The 22,306-nt window shown below is 48.1% G+C and overlaps 1 protein-coding gene across 1 annotated transcript; it reads left to right on the forward strand.

Annotated features, from left to right (window-relative positions):
* The first annotated feature begins 656 nt into the window (after nucleotides 1–656).
* On the forward strand, nucleotides 657–21,034 carry LOC146197146 (uncharacterized). The gene is made up of 15 exons (XM_084597130.1): nucleotides 657–687; nucleotides 1,727–1,851; nucleotides 2,749–2,898; nucleotides 4,287–4,778; nucleotides 5,587–6,255; nucleotides 6,570–6,987; nucleotides 7,225–7,270; nucleotides 7,340–7,459; nucleotides 8,547–8,663; nucleotides 12,035–12,115; nucleotides 12,185–12,265; nucleotides 13,489–13,666; nucleotides 14,708–14,875; nucleotides 18,628–18,762; nucleotides 20,873–21,034. The coding sequence occupies exons 1-15, from the start codon at nucleotides 657–659 to the stop codon at nucleotides 21,032–21,034; spliced, it is 2,973 nt and encodes a 990-aa protein (XP_084453256.1).
* The last annotated feature ends 1,272 nt before the right edge of the window (nucleotides 21,035–22,306 follow it).

Raw genomic sequence — 22,306 nt, forward strand, 5'->3', positions numbered from 1 at the left:
AGATACGACTGTGTTGCGGAGGACCATGACGAGTTGCGGAAGGCCGAGCAGAATCTTGAGCCCCATGTTGGCCAGAGTCAACTGTGAAGAGATAACCCCCTGCGCCAACCTATAGCTGCCCACTGATTACGCCAACGGCGACGGCTATAGGTGACGCCACTCTACGCAGGAACACGTGCCGAAGAGCTGCGCTCTAAATGTCCACTCACCACTAACGGGTCGCTCACAATCACGGAGTATTACAGTACATACAAGCAAACAAGTGTAAGGAAACGACTAATGTTAATTACTATCTTTCTCATCACAAAAATTCTCTTATTTTCGCATTTTCTCAGAAAACCACGCAACAGCTAATGCATGGTATATTGAACCGATCCCCTTGTACGACCAGCAATCATTTGTTGTTTTGATCCTCAAGTTCACATATGACATCACGGCGCAAGCCACACGAAGGTAGGCACGCGCGCAAGCAAAGAGGAAGAAGAAGACGAAGCCACGAGCCGTGCCTACTGGTTTTCGCAAGAGCCCAGCTGCGCATGAATAGCCCTCTCTTGGAGGCCTGTTTTTGTTCTCGACCTCAGATCTTGAACACGGAGTGCGTCTTGGTGGCCAGTGGCGGCACAGGACAGCCATACGACCTCAGGCATCGCCCCACGATGCCGCTGAGCAGCGACCGGTCCACCGCAGGTAGGCGATGTGTTCGCCCATTTAAAGTATCTATAGATACGATGTTACAGCGGCCGCAATTCTGGAAACCAGGAGCTCAGCGACAGCCTGCGCGTTTGGCCTGTTCGTTTAGCACCATGCACACAGTGACGCACTGCATAGGCAACGATCGGGGCTTCGTTCCGGTTGGCGTAACTTAACCTGTTGCCAGACTATGCTACCAGTGTTTCCACCAAATTTGACGGCCAAACACTCCCAAGGTTAGGTTACGTTAGGTTAGGTTAGGTTACGTTAGGTTACGTTAGGTTACGTTAGGCTACGTTAGGTTAGGTTAGGTAACGTTAGGTTAGGTTAGGTTACGTTAGGCTTCACAGCACGCGTAGTCGAATTTCGCAGCCGCCAACGGTCATAGCGAGCGCGGCGATTATTTTGCAGCGGCAAGCGCGGTATTGTAAGCGTGGGATTGTGATGAGGAAAGTTACGAGGAAGTGAGTGAGGGAGCGGTGGACGGAGTGGAAACAGCCACACTGTGCCCGTCAAACTTGTGGGACTGTTTGGCCGTCAAATTTGGTGGAAACACTGCTAGCATAGTCTGGCAACAGGTTAAGTTACGCCATGAGTTACGGAACGAAGCCACGATCGGTTGGTCAGCATGTTGGCTGTAACAAGGTCTTGAAAGCTCCTGTGCTCAAGCGACGTGGTATGCGACGTATAATGCGAGTTGGTCGCTGCCACACGCGCGCTCGCAGTTTGCTGTTTTGTGTAGGTGTGCATTGTCAATCTGGTTGAGTGAGTAAACTTCATTTAATTAGCACGAAAAGAAAGATAACATAAGGGTTTAGACCAGCGTGAAGAAAATGAGTAAATAAGACAGTGGTTAGACGAAACCTAACGCAACGTTTAGGCAAAAAAATTATCGTCTGGCGGGGTTTGAATTGGGTGGCGAGCCGCTTTGGTTTTACATTGTGTGCAAGTTAAAGGTGTGTTTCGGAATTTTTTTCTTATATCTTACTTAAGCGACGATTTTCGTTGCTCTCTTGTATACGCGGCGCTCTTGCAGGCGACATGAGCAAGAAGAACTTTGTGACGCAAGACACCGAACTGCATCAAAAAGAGCGCAGCTTCCATGAGTGCCTCGAGTACCTCATGCCCGTCTACCTGCTGCCTCTGCTCATCGGTGACAAGGTTGGTCTGGGCACATATACTGCGCAATCTATCAGTACCGTGATAAAACAGCAACCGTTATTATCAGCTAGATCAATCTATCAAGAGCACTGCAAAAGCTCAGCAGGAACCTTCGCAAAAGGTTTGGTTTGGTTTGGGGTTTACCGTCCCCACAAACCAAACCTTCTCGTATAAACTTCAACTCCAACTCCAAAGCAACTCAGGCTATGAGAGACGCCGTAGTGGAGGACTCCGAAAATTTCGACCACCTGGGGTTCTTTAACGTGCACAGACATCGCACAGCACACGGGCGCCTTGCTTTTCGCCTCCATCGAAAAGCGGCCGCCGAGGCCGGGATTCGATCCCGCATCCTTGGGAACAGTAGTCGAGCGCAGTAACCACTGCACCACCCCGGCGGGGCTTCGTAAAAGGTTTGCAAGCTGTAGGCATCGCTGCAAAGAAATGTCATCATTAGAAGTAACTGAGTGCATATTACTACGATCACATATGACAAAGCCCTTTAACTCGGTGTCTTTCGACACATCTTACGTAAGCCGATCGAGAACTCGACACTATGTTGGTGAGAAGCTCCTTGGCATGCGAGGCGATGATATCAAAATCCGCGAAGGGCGACAATGCGAATTAAATTTCTCGTAATTATCACGCATAATCACTATGAGCATTCACTACTTTGTAGGAGAGTCCAACTCCGTGCTTAGCACAGTTACTCAGCGGCAGTCTTACCTAAGGTTACCTCACCATGGAGAGCCCACGTGAGGTCTAGTGGTACTAATATATGTCTATAGCATACATGTCATTTATCTTTATGGCCTCTGGTAACGTATGAGTCTAATGTACGTGAATGCATGTCTATGATATATCAGCGGCACAACTTTGCAGGCATTTTTACCTCCACAGGCGGGAGCTTGCGTCTACTGCGTCCTGCTGACAGTGGCTGGTCTAGCGGGCCGTTTGCTACCGGCAACGGTGGCCGCCATGCTGCCCATCGTTATCCTGCCTCTGAGTGACGTGTACGGCGCGGATGAGCTGGCTGCGGAATACATGGGCGTTAGTATGCGCTTTCTTTGATTTGCCCAAGCTGCATGTAATCAGATGCACCACCGCTTGACATGTGTAGGCATTGCATTGTCTCCGTGCCAGAGGCTCTAATTGCAATATCTCCTCTAAGTAAGAGCGATGAGCTATTTGGAAGCGTGTGAGCACTTAACATACTGATCAGCAAAGTGATCTAAACACCGCACGCGATCACCCCATGATCAGAGCTTAAAGGACAGCTCCAACAAAGGTCTTGTTGACCAGAATGTCTTTTCCTTTATGCCCTAAAACTAATCACAGCAAAAGTTCATGCTTCTCATGAAGTCAGTGGTCATGATGAAGGCGCTTGAAGAACATTGTGACAAATAGCACGTGCATATGGCGGCGTATTAGGCAGCTTGATCGTCTTTGGCGGGTAAATGAGAGCTGACCTCAAGCAGGGCTTATTGGTAGTAAACGGATTGCATGCGATGGTGCAGATTAAAAGGCTGGGGACTGAAATGCTGCTCGGCAGCTCTAGCTTTGATACAGTATTTATAATTTCAGTCGCCATGAACAAGCAGAAATGCCTTGTATAGCCATTGGGGTCACGACCTCACTCCGCAGACGAGAAAGCGGACAGCGCATCTCTCTCTGGGCAGAGTGCTGCAAAGAGCACCTGTCGACATACGGCGGTATCTATTCTTTCAAGCAGTCTTGTGGTGGGGTGCTTGCCTCGTTAGATGAGAATTAGTCAAAACTTCGTATTGGCTACGGTTTTTTCGAGGAAAAAAGGAGTTCTCACAGAAGTTGACTGGCTGTGCAATAGCCCGTCTGTGACCGAATAACGAAAGCTGACGCGAAAAAGCCCAAATGCACCCTTTTAACGGGTATTTGTTTGTAATGATATTGATGCACGTGATCGGCGTTCGACTTGATCATGTTAGAACGCGTGGCTGCTCGCTGCGGTTTCCATATGAGCCGCCACAAGATGCAAAACACCACGCCACAACTGTATAAACTTAGTGTGCTCGTTATTCCGTGCGTGTCATCCAGCTCTCGGTTATGACATTTTTTTTTTTTCCGTTTCAGTATGACGTTTGATCTTTTGTGTTTCCTAGGTTTAGTACTGCTTTTGACGTGGGTACAAGAAAAAAAAAATTGTTTTACAGGGCGACAAAATATTTGTCGCTACTGAGCCTTAATTCTTACTCTCCTTCAAGTTTTTCTTGCTTCACTTCATCCATAAATCTGACTTAACGGCCAGATTTGCCCTAATTATAAGCATCTATGTTAGAAAGGAAGGCTTAAACAGCGAAAATTGAACAGGGTGCAAGATAGGCATGGGACCTCCCCCTCGCTCCATACTACTCCATGCCATACCATATCACAATTTTTTTGTGCATTGGTTGTTTACGCAGGACCAAGTGTTGATTCCTTCCCTGCTGTTCGCCATTGCCATTGTGGGCGACGAAACGACACTGTTCTTCCGACTCTGCTTGTTCGCACTGGAGCGCTACGCCTTGCGGATGCAGCCGCTGTTCCTGTGCATGCAGAGCCTGGTGTTAGCGCTCAGCCTGATACTGCCCAGCACTTTCATCATGGTATTCTGCGCTGTCTTCATCGACCGCTTTGTGAGCACCGTCCATGACGAGATCCTTGGAGCCGACCCGCGGCTGCAGTCTGTCAGCTCGACGCAGAGCTATAACTTATTCTGGGGCAGGCGTCCTCGTTGCAGCGGCCACAGGAACAGCTACACTACTCTCGGAAGGAGGCCCCGGAGCATCTCTCTTGGCAGCGAAACCACCGTGGCCAGCGAGGTGTCCGGAGGCAGCTCGGCTGTCAAGAATTACAGGGTGTTTCCTGGCTCAGCGCTTCTCGGAAAATCAAAGATGCCTGGGCCGGATGATACAGTCAGTATTGTACGGTAATTCGGAATCACAATAAAATTATTCGTGATATTGAGGTGTTTGGGCTTTGCACAGTCAGATTTTTATCTTTGCATTTCACTGATTCAAGATTTGAGAACGACAAGCGCATGGTTGGCGCTGTGAGGACAAGGAACACAAGTAGGAAACAAATTTGGCGCACACGCTCATCTTAAAAGTATGGCGCCAAACGCTCAACAAATATAAAACATTGCTTTAGCGCGTCCTTTTGGAGGTATCGGCAAGCTTCTTGCCTAAACAGACTGCTTTTAATCCGGTTGAACAAACTTTCCATGCGCCATGGCGTTTAGAGGTAGATTGCATGCATCGCGACCAAATGATCAGCGGTTTGACACCCCGCTTGGCCACCCAATTTTTCCATTTTTCTTTACGTCACTAAACGTCACTTAATAAGTGCATCACGATCCCTTTGTAAGATTTGCGACTTACGGGCACGCTGATGCTGGCCTTTTCACAATTCGAGGAGCTTTGCTGATGTTTTAAATGCTGGCTTAAAGAAAGAATGCATGTGTTAGTTCACCGGTGGCACAAAGCCATACATAATTTCCGAGATTGCAATAAAAAGAGATTTATAGGTGTGGATTTATAGTGATCTGAAAATGTTGATAGGTACATTTTTTCGTACATATACCTTGAAAACTTTGTAGACACGAGTACTTTGGCATGCCTCATTGCAGGAAATATTAAAGGTTGCTACTGATATACATGGTGAAACTCCAGCTTTTTATTCTTGACCTGACGATGTAAGTTCATTGGTGATTCGACGCCGCAGGTTAAGAAGCCCCGCAAGACTTCTTTCGGCATGGTTGAGAGATCTAAGCTTGACGATGACCGGCCATACTACTTGCCCGTTCGTCGCATCCGCTCTTTCAGCGCCGAGCCCAGTCAGCCATCCTCTATTCTCAAGCGCAGCACAGCAGTTGCAACACCGGCGCCCTCGAGCCCACCGCCTTCCACTCCGAGTGTTCAGCCGTTGAGCGCCATTCCGGGGATCGAAAGGCGAAGAAGTACATTCCCGATGGGTGCTTCTCTCGCCGAAGGATTGCGGGAGGATGTCGAAGGACAGGAAGCACTAGGTGACACGCCCATGACTACGCCACCGGCGTCGTTGGCAGTAGCATCTGCAGCCAAGGGTCCATCACCACCGTGTAGGTCGAGGACGTATCCGGAAGTCATTGAGAACGGTGGGATGGGTACTTCGCCACCAGCCGAGTTCTGGACGCCACTGACTTCGCCACCTTCTAGCCCTGGAAAAAGCGCGTGCAGCTCATCGCCATCTGAAAAAAACACTAACAATGGGTGGCGAAGTGGATCGACTTCTCCAAGGTTGGCCAAACTGAAGACCGTCACCAAACGGCGTCTTGGCCAGCCGCGCAATTCGCTGGCACATGTTACCGTTGCACAGCAGATACTTGGAGTACTGGATGACGCCGTTAAAAAGGTAAAGCTACTAGACGAGTTATTAGGATGGTGTGAGCTAACTGCCTTGGACTGTACAACGGTTCTTTCATCAAGGTAGTCGTAAGAAGATTGTCGATCATTCACTCTCTTTGTCTGCTGGCTAGCATTGACATGTGCTATGTTTGCCATCACGAGCTATTTCTACGTGGTTGCTAAGATGTTATTTTTGCGGGATCGTATGCAGAAAAGGAAAGCGATGGGAGTTAATTGTTTCCGACCGTCATTTTGCGGCTGTATGAATTGTTTCGTCTTATTCATTGTGGAATCTCAACAAATGCTTCGTTTATCTTTCAGTCAAGCATGCGCAGTCAGACGGCCAATGAAATGCCGCACGTTGAGCAGTCTAGTCGCCGTTCCAGTTCGGGCACGGTGCGTGAATGTGGACGCACGTCACCGTCGCACCCAAATACGTTGCCCTGTAAGAAGCCACCTCTGGTTCCCAAAGCTGTGCTCAAACCTGGGCCAAGGGCAGATTCAGGATCAGAACCAGTGCAAGGTCAGGAACCTGAAGCAAGGCAGGAGATCCGTGGGGTTCTCAAGAACCGAAATCCTTCTGTTCAACTTGGCCTGGGCAGCCGCAGCGGGAGCGTGCCTAATTGGAACTCGAAGTCACATGCACCGCTGGTGAATGTGACGCAGCCACAGAGTGTCGTCCCAACACTGAATCCTCTGAACGATTCCAGGACACCTCTGGAAAGGGCTTCAAGTCTCTGTAAGCAATATTCATTTTCCCCAGGGAGGAGGCTTCTCTCAAAGCTTTGTACTTACACCTACCTGAATCTGACGCATAAGAACTTTCTTCGATATGCATTCTCTCTTTTTTCTTAAGAGCCTCCACTATTAGTTTCGCGTTTGGGCTATTCTGCTTATTTTTACATAAGAGTCCGACTTTGTGAATGCAATACTTTCATATCGCCCTCTTTTCACCACTCCAAAATTTTCATTTCAGATTTAACCGCGCAAGAACCACAGACATCATCCTTGCGTGTGCGAGCGTGAGTAGCTGTTCCTATTATTTTATTTGCTCTAACGTAACCTAATCGAGAGATGTGCAATTTCCGCAGGCTCACTGTGGCGGCGCGTCCTGCATTCATCATTGGAGTTGCCTACACCGCCATCTTTGGGAACCTGGTCAACCTGAACACACTGTCGGCGCGTAAGGCCCTGCTCGTCACCCTTGATTGGTAAGATGCCTGCCCTGGTGGGTTGCTTGAACTCATCGTCACGAATATAAACCATTTATAACACCCTGAGCACTGCCTAGGGGCAAGAAGGTTAGTAAAGAAACGGTAGGAGATAAACATAATCTGCGCATACGCACGAGGCGTCTTGCACTCTCTACAGTTTACATTGGTTGCACAGGTGAAAAAGATTGCGGTCGCCCCCACCCTCTTTAATGAACGCCATTTAGCGGCGCTTATTGAATCGTATGAAGGTCGATTAATTGTCATTAACCCTTGACAATGTCGTAATATTTGGTCTTTGAATGGAGTTTATTGACAGGAAGAATAATTTAATTTTGGTTCAAGCCTCCCGCCGGTCTTTGACATTCTACATGTTCGTAACCCGGCGCTGTCATGCATTTTGGCCAATACTCCAGCTTATGCGTTTCCAACTTGGGCTCAAGCGTAAGGAGCATGTGTGCTCTTCATTGTAGACGGAATTTCACATGGATAGATTACACACAATATTCGAAGCACAGCACGAGCGACTGTCAGTTTAAAACACGTGGGCTCTGCGGGATCACGTAGTGGTCTAACGCACCCCAGTGAACTCCATGTGTTTTCGGTATCGAGGAGGTCAATCCTGCTGGTAGGTATGAGGATTTTATGGTGGAAATAACTTTATTATCCTACAGATTAGGCTGCGGATACCCATCCACTGAAACATCGGCTCGGAGTTCCTGGGTCTTGGCGTCCTCTTCAGGAAGTTGGAAAGAGTCAGCTATGTTGCCCGGTCCGAGGAATTAACTTTAATTTGTTTCGCATTAAGCACTAGTCGAATTTGGTTGCAAGCACCACCGCATTCCGCGTTTTTGTTCGATGTATTCACTTGGGCTTTTATTGTAAGTTTGTTTCTTCAATTCATTTTAGCCTGCAGCAAATCCACCCCATTCAATTAGCGTCTGTCTCAAACCATACAGTGTCAGGAAAGGTGATGCATTACGCCACTGAGGAGCCGATACACTTTACTATCGCCCTTCATGGTAAGGCGCATTCGGAAGCCCCAGTGAATGCAAAGCTATAGTTCGTGCCTTTCTTACGTCGATAGCCACGGCGACGACTGTCCTGTCACCTGGGGGAGCTGGCTTGCCGTGTCGCTACCTGTTGCATTGATCTGTTGCGCTACCAGCTGGACCTGCATCTACTTTACCCGCCTCGTCAAATGGTAAGCGCCTGCTTTCAGACACACTAGGGTGTATCTGGACAACATTTTTTAATAGGACCTACTGACACAAGTCTAATAAATGTATTGCACTTAAACAATCAGAATAGCATTGTTAGGGTGCGCCAGGTGTCTACTGTAAGTATACAATAAATAATATTGTTACAGCAAAGAGTCCTCCTTAAATGTCGGAAGCATCCCAGAGACACCATTGCACAAACACAGCTTCAGTCTCAGCGTCGCCGTTCTTTTACCCAGCGTCCAAAACAGCTTGTTCTTGTGACATACGGCTACACTCTTAACACTACCCCCCCCCCCCCCCTTCCGCCCTGGGGAGAAGCGCAGCCTTCATGCTTTCTAAACCACGGAGCGGCCATAGATTTCTTGACCACTCATGCTGCCCTTATCGATTGCTCCACTGGCCCTCTCCGCTTGGCCCTCCCGCTCTAATCCGACAGCGCCGCTCAGAAGCTCTACTGACTTTGTTCGCCTGCCACCCGAGCTGCCGATCTATGTTCCCATGTCTCAGTTTGACTCTGCTCCTCAAGGCGCCTACGTTACTTGCACTATCACTGACGTTGTTCTTCAGCGCAATGTTATCCTTCCTCACACCTTCGTCACCGTCACCACCAACTACACCTACCATCCTATTCTGAACTTCAGCCTCTCGGCCCAAGGCATCGCACTCGCGGATCTATTTCCCCTCTCCGAATTAACACTTCCTGCTGTCACACCTGAGCTCCAACTTAATCAGTGCGCACCCCCGCTCCCGGCCCCCTCCAATTTTCTGTTGTTATAACAAAATTTATGTGCGGTTCTTGACGGGAAACCTGTTGTGACAACGGAACGTTTTGTAGTAACATAAGAAATTTCTGTAGTTATAACAGAAAAGTGCTACAGAACTACAGACAACAGAAATATACTACAGAAAATCTACATAACTACAGAAAAGTACTACAGAACTACAGAATATTTTGTCGTATTTTTTTACATAGTTCTGTAGCTTTATTCGACTGGGTTTGCCCCGAATAGACGACGCGCTGGGCTGCTGCATGGACCGACCTATTTCTCATTAATTGATCTACGTTCGGGACACTAGCAAATAGCTGTAGCGAACGTGATCGCGATAAAACCGCCTTATTACCCCTGACGGCCTATACCAATTCAAAGTTATGCCTTTTGGTCTCTGCTACACTCCCACGACCTTGGAGCGTATGATGGACTCTCTCCTGTGTAGATTAAAATTGATAATGTGCTTATGTTACCTAGATGACGTTGTGGCATTCTCCCCGACATTTGAAACCCGCCTCGCCCGTCTTTCTACGATCCTTTCCGTTTTCCACTATGCTGGTCTCCAGCTTAATTTACAAAATGCAGCTTCGGCCAACGCCAGATAAGTTCCTTGGCCACTCGGTTGAAGCCTGATCAGGAACTTCGCCGACGTTGCCCGCCAGCTCACCGATCTCTTCAAGAAGAACGCATCTTTCTTTTGAGGCCCTGACGAAGCTCGCACCTTTCAAGCATCGTCGCTCTTCTCCATATAGAGTCCAAAACATGTTCTTCGTCTTGCGACATCTTCGGTTACACTCGTAACAATATTGTCACAGAAACCGGTAGAGCTAAGCAAGTAGGTTTTCTGGTACTCACACAAAAGCGCTGGCGAAAGAAGACACGGCTAGGCCAACCGACTCGCGATTGAGCTCCCAGAGCGAGAAGACGAGCGCGCGCCAGTCTCCCAAGCTCGACCTTATGACGGCGACAATATTTAACATTGCGACATTGCTCCTCCCGGAGCGGAGCGGAGGTGCGACCACTAGCAAGTACAGAGTGAAACCGTAACTGTCCTTGTACAGGACATCGTCTTGCAAGCAGAACGACGACAGGAGACGCGTAAAGAGGCGAGGTGGCGACTAAGCGCTTCGCTCGAGGTAACTGATGATGGACTACAGTTCGGTGTCGTCCCACTGCTATTTAGCGAGGCCAGACGTTGTGAGAGTGCCGTAAAAGACGCAGCCATATATGTGTCAAGCGAAGAGCACGAAATAGGATCACAGGACAGACAGTCAGTGTCACTTTGTTTCCTGTCGGAATTTTACGCAATAGTGACGTCGAACTTCGATCAGCCAATACCCATGCGAATATCAAGCGATGAAAAGTATCTGGCATGGTGGAGTCGTTCGAACGCGTTGTCGATTGGAGGCAGTGGGTAGACGTCTTTTTTGTTATTTTGTTATGCCGTCTGTAGTCGACGCAGAATCTGAGTGTTCCGTCATATTTGTTGTTGTTGTGGCTGTAGGAACAAGGAAACGAAAATGCATGGGCCTGCTACTGGCTCTGTAGGTGAGCCACCTCCGCTGCCTCGTGCGGACAGAAGAGAAAAATTAGAGAAAAGGAAGAGGGAGAAAAAGACGCGCGCCGCAACGACCGTCGTCCACCACCTAAGGGTGGCGGGTGCAATGACTGCCTAGAGCAGATAAAATTTCGGTGGCTGGCTAGCCTCCGCCGCAAGCGGCGTTGACCTACCAGTCCCAGTCACCACCTACGTCCTTCTTTTTTTTTTTTTTTGGCGACCAGCAAACTGTGTTACGCCGTTTCGGAGCACCTCATCAACATGCGCCCGAATAGTCTCACGTTCCTTTGCCGACACTCAGTAGGAGCGTTGGTGGATTGGGCATTGGGTGTGATCAACTGCGTTGCTTTGCAACTGACGTGTGTTTATATCCTTGGAATGACGGCAAAGCAGTCAAGGTGTCAAGAATCGCTTGAAGGCGGCGTTTCTGGTCAAAAGGCAAGTCAGGGTTCATGTCAGTTTGAAGTGTATGAAAGAGTACACTCGAGAGGGTTCTTGTCGATCAGAGATATCGCGCAGCGCGCGGAGAGCTCGCTGACTTCATCAAAATAAGTGACTGCTGTACCTTGCAGTAAATTGCGATATTCGGCGTAAATATTAAAACCGGCTTTTGACATATATATTGCATTCGCTCCTCTGGCGCTGCACCATTCACCCATTCGTTTAGAACGGGGGTTCTGACGCTCTGCTATAGCAACACCGAGAAAGTTACGTGCAGAAATACAGGTACATGGCTACTGATCATAATAGCAGAGTAACGTATGAATTTTGGCAGCACTGGACAGCGCAAAAGAGTGGGGGATCTGCGGTTTGGCCCATGACTTCAGCCCTAAACAACTCAGCCCTGCCGATTTTAGCCAAATGCTTTCGGGCACGTCTTTTTGAGTTCTAAATATCTGCGTCTGAGTGAACTTGCTTTAGCTAGATTGCTTTCATTAATAGTTGAGAAGGAAAAAGCGAAAGCGAACATTTGCTGATTTCCCTCAACTCCCTTGAAACATCACCGCCTTTTGTTCGTCACAAGCGATGAGAATATGGACGAGCAAGCTCACGAGGACATGTCCAGGAGTGCCCGAGCCTGCCATCGACAAATAAAGACGCACAAGTGAGTCTGCTCGTTGCTCGCGTCCGTCAACGGTGAAAGTTAGCGACATGCCATCTAATGCAATTACAGCCTGATGGAGGCCCTGCTCTTCTACTGGCTGCTTGGGCTCCCAGTCGTCACCTGCGCTTACAGTGTCCGGCATCCTGAAAGGTGTGTAGTAGTTATTGGTATGTTGACATCAGCATGCTAACGTAGACGAAGCAAGTGGCGTTGTACAGGAGGTCGAGTGTTGGCTGCAGAGCAGATTTTACAGATGACGGTCAGTTTAAGCATTATAGTTTCTAGTAAGGGCTCGTTATTGAGGGTGAATCGTGACAGGGAAGGCATAGCAGCACGCGTACATGAGATTCAACGCCACTGCAGCTCGGTCGTGTATACCATCGCAAGGAGGGGTGTATTAAGGAAGGGGTATTTACGGCACGTACCGCGCGAAAGTCTCTAATTGTAGATCCTTCGATCTCTTTCTATCTAATTCCTGCTATCCTCTTATCCATCCCTTCCTTTATAGCCGGGATGACAAAGTCCATCTCAGGATAGTCTCTGCACCTTTCCTTTCATAGCTCTTCCAATTCCCCTATCGATCGGATGGTATCATTGCTCTATACGCTCACTGATATATCCATCATGAGCATACAAACAGAAAACACGCCTTAACAAATATGTGAGTACACATTACCACTTTTGGCTGTCCATACATCTACGAACTGGCGTGGAGCTATCTTTCATGAAAGTGGCGTTTTCCGGTCGGCGCATTACACACTATACAGGCTGGTCCGATGGCGGGAGCACTTGCGCCTGGCTTTGCGTAGAGTTACTATATAGGCTTTGCCAGAGTTGCGCATAAGTGCCACATAAGCAACCAAGTTGTGCAGCGAAGCAACTCGTCTTTATTGCAGGAGCCGATCAGCCAGACTTAAAAGCCGTCGAGAAGGAATTACTTTGGCTGTCCTGGTCGAAATAAGTTACCGTTGCTACAACTCGCACACAACGCGACACGCCGTACGCACGACGGATGATGTAATGCAACCGGGATGCCCGTTGTGTTGGTTTCGCGGGGCTACATGGTTGCTTGGCGGCGAAAAAAAGGAACGCGGAACTCTGGCAAAGCCTGTAGAGAAACTCTAGTTTTGCGGGTCGCGTACCGCCATCTGCTGGCTTCTAGCGTAGAATAGTGACCATAAAATGTTATAAAGCACACACTTTGACGTAGTATCTACGAGCGCCGCCATACGGTAACATTGGACGCTGTGAAGCGTGGAGGAGCCACATACTAGCTGCCATGCCCATCTATGCAGGGCACATTGTGCTGGGGGAAAGATGTGCCCTGTAAAATTTTCAGGGACCAGGGCTTGAGGTTTCACATTCACTTGCAGGCACCTGGAAGGCCCTCTGCTCGGCATAACGCTGCTGATGTTGGGCATCCTTCCCGGTTCTTCGTTGCGCCATTGCTGGTCATATCGAGCGCTATCCTGGCGTACTCTGTGCTCGCGCATGCCGTGGAGCGTCATTCTGATGCTGGGATCCGTCATGGTCCTCACCAGGACTGTTGAGGTAGTGTCTTTGAATCAGCCGATGATTACACAAGACTAACCAGCTTCTGCAGTAAACGGTTGCTTGTAGGAGTGCCAGATATTCGGCCGATCCCTAGTCACCATATAGTACATTTTTACTCTGATGGCGTTGGAGGTGATGCGTGCACCTTTGCACGCGGTGAGTGGTCGCGGTTGACGTGGTTAGAACGTACAGTGGTGAGACTGACCGACGGGCTGCAGTCCTAAACGGCGGCTGCAAAACTTTATCGCACGTCTTTTTTTTTTAGATCTATGACACTAGCCCCTCCCCCTCCTCCTCTGAGAGAAATAAAAAATACTTTAAGAAGTTATTATGAAGATTTTGTTAAATACAGGGGAAATAAAGATCTTTAGGTTTACACAATGGGCGTAAGAAATAGCTTGGCTGTCAAGGTCATAGCCGCCTAACAATCTAATTTACCATAACGTATTGTGCTCATGCCATATGTGCAAATGTGGGACTAAATTTCATGTTATAAATACACCCAGAATCACACGCAACCACAAGATGCTTCGATAGGTCAGCAACAATATGTTGCTTCATCAGGACCTGTAAGTTACCAGTCATTGCATTCTCTGCCATTCTTTTGAGTTCCCCCTACCGGATTCAATGTTTAACATTAATTAGAAATTACCATGGCAGGAAAAGGAAACATTTACACGTCGGTTTTTGTAGATCGTGATCTAAATTTCCCCGGCAATGTATTAGGATTACAAACTGGTGGATATAGGTACTTACGTGAACTTTTACAGCAAAATACTTGAAATTACACAGGAAACTCGGCAGTCGCCTAAAGACAGTCTTTGAAGTGATGTGTTGACCTACGTAACATTGATTTTTATTTGTCTATGTTTACGAGTTCATGAATCTAACTTATTTTCCTATTACTGGTAATCTCGCAGAGCGATTTCTAGTGAACTGCCATAGTTTTATAGAGTTGTAGTCATGCGAGCATGTTTCCTGACCATGTAATGCCAGCGGACCGGATACTTACTATCTGCGATATGGCGGTTTCGAAAGGAGTACAGGCTGGTGGAGCTGGGTCTGGCGATGCTGGACGACCACTTTTGGGAGCGCCGGTCCGCCAAGTCCAGCCAGTTCATCCTGGTCAGCGTGGCCGCTGTCCTATCCGAGGTGGTGGTCGGCGATTCGCTCGCCCAGCTTATGGCACCCACCGTCGTACGAGTGGTGAGAGCACAGCCTATTTTTGTTTTTTTGTTTTTTGCCCGATATCCTCCTTACAATATTTGCATTGATTGGGGGGTTTGCTTCCAACTGCTTTTTTGTTTGCTTAGGTCTCGCACAGAATACAGGGGAAATTCCACTTAACCGGGAACCGGGTTAAGTGGAGAAATATGGGAGAGGACTTCGCCCTGCAGTGGGTATAATCAGGCTGATGATGATGATGATGATGATGATGATGTCTCGCACAGAATAAGGGACAAAACTTGCTGGCGGTTTAGCTACGTTTAGACCTAGTGTGTAGTGATAGCTTATTGCCCTCCACTACGGCACCTCTTTCTCTCTATTTTCACTCCCACCTTCCTCCTTTTCCTAAAGACTCTGTTAAGGTGTCCGCAAATAATTGAGACAGACACTGCGCTTTTCCTTGGTTGGTTGGTTCATAGGAAGGGAAAGGCGCAGTATCTGTCACACTTGCTCTGTGGACACCTGAACCGCGCCGTAAGGGAAGGGATGAAGGTGGGAGTGAAAGTGGATAGAGAGAAAGGGGGCCGTAGTGGAGGGCTACAGAGTAATTTCGACCACCTGGGGATCTTTAACGTGCGCTGACATCGCACAGCACACGGACGCCACTTCGTTTCGCCTCCATCGAAACGCAGCCGCCGAGGCCGGGATTCGATGGAGGCGAAACGAAGTTTCTTGCTTTTCAATGCCTTCTGCACTGAGTCTGCTGTGTGCTGCAGCATTCGAGGAAGCTCCAAATGGATGGCGCCGCACGAACGCTTGGATCGAACGCCCGCGAGGTTAACTTCGCCTGGTGACGTCATCGCCAGTCGTGAAGTTATGACCGGATGTGACGTCATGACGTCCCATCCTGTCATGACGTCACAGCCGATGACGCGTCGCCATGTGATGACGTCCTAACCAGTCATTGTCATTACTCATGACTTCTAGTCATGACTAATGACTAATTAGTACTAGTTAGTGACTGGTTAGTCCCAATTCACTCGCAACCAGTCCAATATAATCTAATCTAGTCCAATCCAATCCTGTCTGAGGCTCAGTACACGCTCGCCAGAAATGCCTATTATCATCATTACTATCATACTCACGGTGGGAATGCTAATTTTAGGCAGGTGGGGTGGTGTGGATTTGATTGAAACACTATTTTCTACCAGAAGAAGTCGATCACCCCGCCTCTGGCACGCAGATCTGGGAGACGGGGGCCGCCGCGTTAAAGGCTGGCTGACAGGCCTTGGCCCATGGCAACCTTCTCCGCCGAGTGGACGATGTTCCACTGGAGCTCAGGGTCCGAGCTTTGCAGCAGGGTCTCCCAGTTCTTTCTATACACTAACTATATTTTGTCCCACCCCGGGAGAGTGTGGGCATCCCATAATATGTTGTCGAAGGTCCCTCTCGCCCCACAATGACTCAATGACTACATCTATCATGCTCTCTCGTCTCGGGGTACACATGGTACGCCAAGTCCGGATTCTTGTACGTAGTAGTTTGCAAGCGCCTCCATGCAGCAGCTTTTTTGTTATTCAGTTTTTGGTCTGGCGGTGGTGCCTGCCTACGTTTTAATTGATAATGGTTCATTATTTTCCCATAATTTTGCAACCGCTTCTCGTTAACCCATTCTTAGAGGGGTCCCATGGCTGCCCGCAAGTAGAGTGCTCGAGCTAGCTGATGGGCCGCCTCGTTGCCAAGGACGGCAGCGTGCGCAGGTGTCCAGATTATCTGAATTCTCCGGTTCAGTGGTTTTTGGCTAAGGATACTTGCCACCTCTGGCGGGATGCTGCCTTTTCCAAAATTTTGAATGGCAGTCTTACTGTCCCTTATGATGAATTTTGCTTTTATTCCTGCGCAAGCTAAAGCGGTCGCCATTTCCTCCGCAGCCTCTATATTGCGTCCACGTAGAGCCGCAGCGGAGACTGGCACTCCTCGGCCGTTTACGATCGAAGTCACTGCCACCCCGATTTTGGCCTCCGGCCGCATCAACGTAGGCTAACACACTGTCATCCACGTTTTCGAACCTTAGATTCAGAGCCTCAGCTCGCTTCTCCCTTCGTTCTTTATTAAACTCCGGACGCATATTTTTAGGAAGCGGGGGAACTACCACGGCGTTCTTTATCTCCTTCTGTATGTCCACTTTCTTTCTCAATCCTTGCTCCAGGTTTATTCCTTCTTTCGCAACAATTACCCTGCCCGTATTCGTTAGGCTAAGTCTCTCTATCTCAGATACTTTAACCGCCTCTGCTAACTCCCTCCAGGTATTAGGTACTCCCAAAGCGAGCAGTGGCTCCGTTGAGGTACACTATAGGTAGCCCTAGTGCTCTCTTTATGCATTTGCGTATGCGGGCATCTGTCCTGTCCCTCTCCACGGCTTTGATATCCAAGTATGGCGTCGCGTAGCTTATTCTGCTTATCATGTACTCTTGTACTTGTTTCGTGAGGTTTAATAAGGTATTCAATAACATCCAAAGTCTGCATCGCGTGATGCTCGAGGTGCTTTATGACCTCTACATGGTACACCCATTGGCTTGGAGGATCAATCTAAATATTACAATCTCTTTCACTTTCGGTACTTCTGTACCTGCCGCCTCAATCTTTATGTTCGTCGATGTTTGGCATCGCAGGTGTTTTGAATTACATACAAAAAGTTCCCCATGATGTACCGTGTGCATCATTGCTCACGCTTTCGCATTTCTGCATTGAAGATTCTGCAGTGCTCTCGGAATTTTTCAGACTGCACTTGGTTGACTACGTCTCTTTACACACTTTTTAACCATTCCCACCAGTTTGTGCCAGCAAATGATGGCATTACCCACTCCTCACTTTTAAACATTTCAAATTTCCAGGCACCGGAAGTTAGGCCTATGTCACCGGTAGCCGGGTACCACATCACCCTCTTTGAACGTCGACATTACCCCTCCCGGTTACTTCGACATCTGATTGACTAAATTTTCTGTACTTTAACTAATTAACCGATATCAACCATTTACCCCTCCGGGGTAGCGCAGTGGCTACGGCGCTCGACTACTGTTCCCAAGGAAGCGGGATCGATCTCCGCCTCGGCGGCCGCTTTTCGTTCGGGGCGAAAAGCAGGGCGTTCGTGTGCTGTGCAATGTCAGTGGACGTTAAAGAACCCCAGGTGGTCGTACGAAATTCCCGGAGTCCTCCACTACGGCGTCCTTCATAGCCTGGGTCGCTTTGGAAAGTTAAACCCCACAAACCAAACCATTTTGTCACTTGAACACCTTTCCTTAACGCTCTATTCGTTGGTACCATTCGTTTTGCGATATAAAGACTAGATCCTCATTTACAGCGCCGACAATGTCAAGCCCACGCGAAGCCCGCCTACAGAGCCATGCAATGCTTACGCATTATAAGTTCTACTCATAAAGCACTGGCAGTAAGGGAAGAGTTCTACCAAATGAACAAAAGATGCACTGCGGTTCCTATACGCAGGCATCTTTTCCTTCATAGCCTGAGCCGCTTTGGAAAGTTAAACCCCACAAACCAAACCATTTTGTCACTTGAACACCTTTCCTTAACGCTCTATTCGTTGGTACCATTCGTTTTGCGATATAACGACTAGATCCTCATTTACAGCGCCGACAATGTCAAGCCCACGCGAAGCCCGCCTACAGGGCCATGCAATGCTTACGCATTATAAGTCCTGCTCATAAAGCACTGGCAGTAAGGGAAGAGTTCTACCAAATGAACAAAAGATGCACTGCGGTTCCTATACGCAGGCGGTGGTGAAGGAGACACCACTTTCTTTCTACGTGGTGCCGGTCACTCTGGCAGCTTCTATCAACCTCGTGCTGCCGGTGTCTTTACCCCAGCTCGTGATGCGCCAGTATCTGCACACAAAAGCTTCCCAGGTGGTGAGTACGCGCCAAGAACGCGACCAACTTTCCTTAAAAAAAAAACTACAATTTCAAGGAAGAAACCTGAGTTGGCTGCTGTTGCTATCTCGGCCATGTCATGTGGTTTAGTGGCGTCTCACAATCCGCCAAGCCAGGCCTCAGCAGCTGCTAAACTAGCACCTTCCAGAGTCGTCACAGATGTTTCGCTAACAAAGTCGATGGTTTTCTGCAGTATGATGCATTCACTCCTATCACGTTAGTAGTATGCAGTGAACTTTGGTGGCATGTCTTTCGGGATTCTCCTCTCGACAGCTTGTTATCCCGTAATAATCATTTAAGGTATCGCGTTACCCCGTGCTACAGTCCTTTAACGCTCCTGCATAACCCCGTAAAATATATTTTAATGATTTCACGTCATAAGGTAGTTACAGGAAGATAAGCGTTCTTGCTGTAGCCTACATTTGCCTTGTACAGGCAGCAGGTCTCTAATGTCGACGTCAGGACTGTAGTTGCTAAAGCCCGCTTCACTGTCTTTGAGTATCCGAGTCTCTGAGGAACAGACCTTTGCCAGACCTCGTTTCATGGTGCCAACACACCCTTGAGCGGTTAATATCTGGGCGCTCCAAGACAGTGAACCAGGCCCTTACAAGTGTGGTCCCGCGGTCGGCAATAGAGGCCTCCTGCGTGCGTAGTTGTTGACGTGAGATACAAGTAAATAAAATAGCTAAAGAATGTTGACTTGATCGTCCTGATAGTGGCCGTCGGGGACACAGTATTGCAAAGAAAGCTCAGTATAAGCCAACGGTACAAGCGCAAGAAAACATGCGATGCCAGACACATGGATGGAAAGAGTCCATACGTGGCGTTACCGTACACACACAACACTATGCAAAATGTGAAGAAAAGTATTGTGGGGGTTTAAATATGGCTTGAACCTAATGATAGCGCAAAAGCTGTGACTGTTGCTGCGATATAATTTAAATTAGGTTGTGGGGAAAGGAAGGAGCCTTATACTTTTGAATGGACACCTACACCTAATCAGGTCAAGATCATGTTTTCATGTGTTTTCTTGTATAATGCGCATTGGTTTATAAGAAAGCAAAGGCGCAGTATCTAACAGACTTGAGAGAAAGAAGATGGGTGTAGAAGTGCAAGGAGAGGTTTCGTAGTTGAAGGCTACGGAGTAATTTGGCCGCCTCTGGTCCTTTAACGTGCACGGACATCACACAAAACAGGACTGCTTCTCCGTTTAAGTAAGGTTTTGGGGAAAGAAGGGCGCTGTATACATTTGAGTGAACACCACGAAACCGTGGACAACCCCACTTAATTACGTCAAAGTCACTTCAAATGTAGTGTCACACAAGCACCTGCTCTTCTTCATCTTCTGTCATCTCTCTTCGGACTGGCACGACGAAATGGCGAGACTGTGCCCAATGTAGCTCCCGCTACAAAAAAAAAAAAAAAAGAAATCGAGCAGGGATGTCTTGTGGAAGGCACTAAACTGGTCAATCTGGCCCTCGTATCAATACAAGATCCCGAGAAAACGTGATATCACAGAAAGGGGCCCCATCCACTGAACTTGTCCCTCATCAGAGGTACCACACATGCACTTTGGAAATCGTGCAGATCTCGGTGATTGGAGATGGTCTAAAGAGAAGCCGTGTCGCGACATTAAGGAGGCACTGGCGATAGACAATTGTGAACAGTCATGGATGCGCTGTTTTTTGCATGCGCTGTTTTGTGGCTGTTCTGTTTCTTATCTGTGTTATTTTGTCATGGCACACCTTTTGTGTGCACGCTATTTTTACACATGCTATTTCGTTGTGTGCTGTTTCTTTCGTGATCCTCTTATCCTTGCCGTCAGGACAGGTGCTGATAGGGCCATCTCAGTGCTTCTCCTTTCATCTATTTGTGTATTCTTGTGCTGACGCCACTATCACAAAAAACACCATTGGAAGTAACAAAAATGTCAGCCATTCCGAAGTAAAAAAGTGGTAAAAGTGGCTCAATCTTTAATCACTGAGGGCTGCTACAGAAGCGCCTCTTGAAGCTAACGACATCAGCCAATCAGCGATGAATCGAGCAAAGTAAAAGCCGCCACGCTTTCCTTTTCATTCTTTCCTACCAGATGATCTTCGGCGTTGCCTTGAAGTGTGCCGCAGTGGTGCTGATATTCATCTCTATGAACACCCTCGGCCTGGTCGTCTTTCAGGGAGACCTGCGGATGGGCGGCCAGGATGGGCCCGTCAGCAACGCCACCAAGCTTGCGAGCAAGGCGCCCGTGTTATGAGATTGGTGTCTTGCGTCTGCTGTACTTTTGAGATTTTTTCCTGATACCCGCAGTTATACCCGATGCACACCATTTCATTTTTGCAGCAATTCTTTTATTTAGCCTAATCTTCACTAACAACCTGCGTTATATTGCGTTATATTAGGCCTGACTTCTGTGCAAGTATAGAACTGTTGTCGTCGCTTGATCATTCATTCTGGCTTAATTGTTTGTGTCTTCCTGCAGCTCGTAACAGAACGGTTACGTATGATGTGTCACATATTTTTCACTGGCTTCTATGGGCCATGATTTTTTTGGTACTATTGTGGTTCTTATTGCACGGTTGGGCATTCCGTCGAGCTCGAGAGGCGGGCGATTGTTTGTGTCTTCCTGCAGCTCGTAACAGAACGGTTACGTATGATGTGTCACATATTTTTCACTGGCTTCTATGGGCCATGATTTTTTTGGTACTATTGTGGTTCTTATTGCACGGTTGGGCATTCCGTCGAGCTCGAGAGGCGGGCGAAAGAAGCCTAAATGAAACCCCAGGTCTTTTGATATCCTATTTGAGTGGAAGTGCTATTGGACTGTTAATAGTCCTTCCCCCCTCCCCCGCCTCACCTTCACCTCCACCTTCAGACACGTACCACATTTCATTTTGCACAAATACTCGAATGTGTTATGTGCTGCTTTGATTTCGATGAGCTTTCGCCCGCCAAGAAGTTGTTTGAGTGCGGGTTGTGAATGAGCGCAGTTGGTGATAACATTGTCGACTATTACAACCAGCTTTACCCGGCGCTATTCTGTTGGCATTATTTAGAGTGTCAGTGGTGCGTATAAAGGCCACCGTTTATCCTTCCGATTACAGCATGTGGATCATGGGCGGCATATGATTTGAATATAGTGGCTAAGCTTCGGTGGTGCGTAGACGTGGCTAGAAGCGCTCCAAGATGTAACATTTTAATGCAGTGCTGCTTTTTGCCTGTGCAAACGTGAATGATGGTGAAAGACAGTGGCTGCGATACTAGCTTCTTTTTCTGATTTTAGTTGCCACGCCGTTCGAAGCAGTTTTTATAACATGCATCCTGAAATTGTGGGGCAGTGTCCTTCCAGTGTTGAGCGAAGTGACTTCTGCCTCATCCCACCAAAGTGATCACGAATGAAATCCCAGCGAACGAGAACATTGTGCGTGAATGACTTCCGTCTGTGTGTGTGTACCAAGTGTTTGTGCTGTTCGAAGACGAAGACAAGATTTTCCTCAAGGCCATCTGTGCTGAAACTGCTAGATTGTAA

Source organism: Amblyomma maculatum, chromosome 3 (genome assembly GCF_055883805.1).
Source record: "Amblyomma maculatum isolate TAMU_Amacu chromosome 3, ASM5588380v1, whole genome shotgun sequence".
Taxonomy (NCBI): Eukaryota; Metazoa; Arthropoda; class Arachnida; order Ixodida; family Ixodidae; genus Amblyomma; species Amblyomma maculatum.

What these genes read in the sequence shown, in the direction of transcription:
- LOC146197146 (XM_084597130.1), top strand. Translation starts at nt 657, where the DNA reads ATGCCGCTGAGCAGCGACCGGTCCACCGCAG. An exon ending in CTCTGCTCATCGGTGACAAG is followed by an intron (nt 1,852 to 2,748) that starts GTTGGTCTGGGC and finishes TTACCTCCACAG; the next exon opens with GCGGGAGCTTGCGTCTACTG. An exon ending in CTGCTCGTCACCCTTGATTG is followed by an intron (nt 7,460 to 8,546) that starts GTAAGATGCCTG and finishes TTACGTCGATAG; the next exon opens with CCACGGCGACGACTGTCCTG.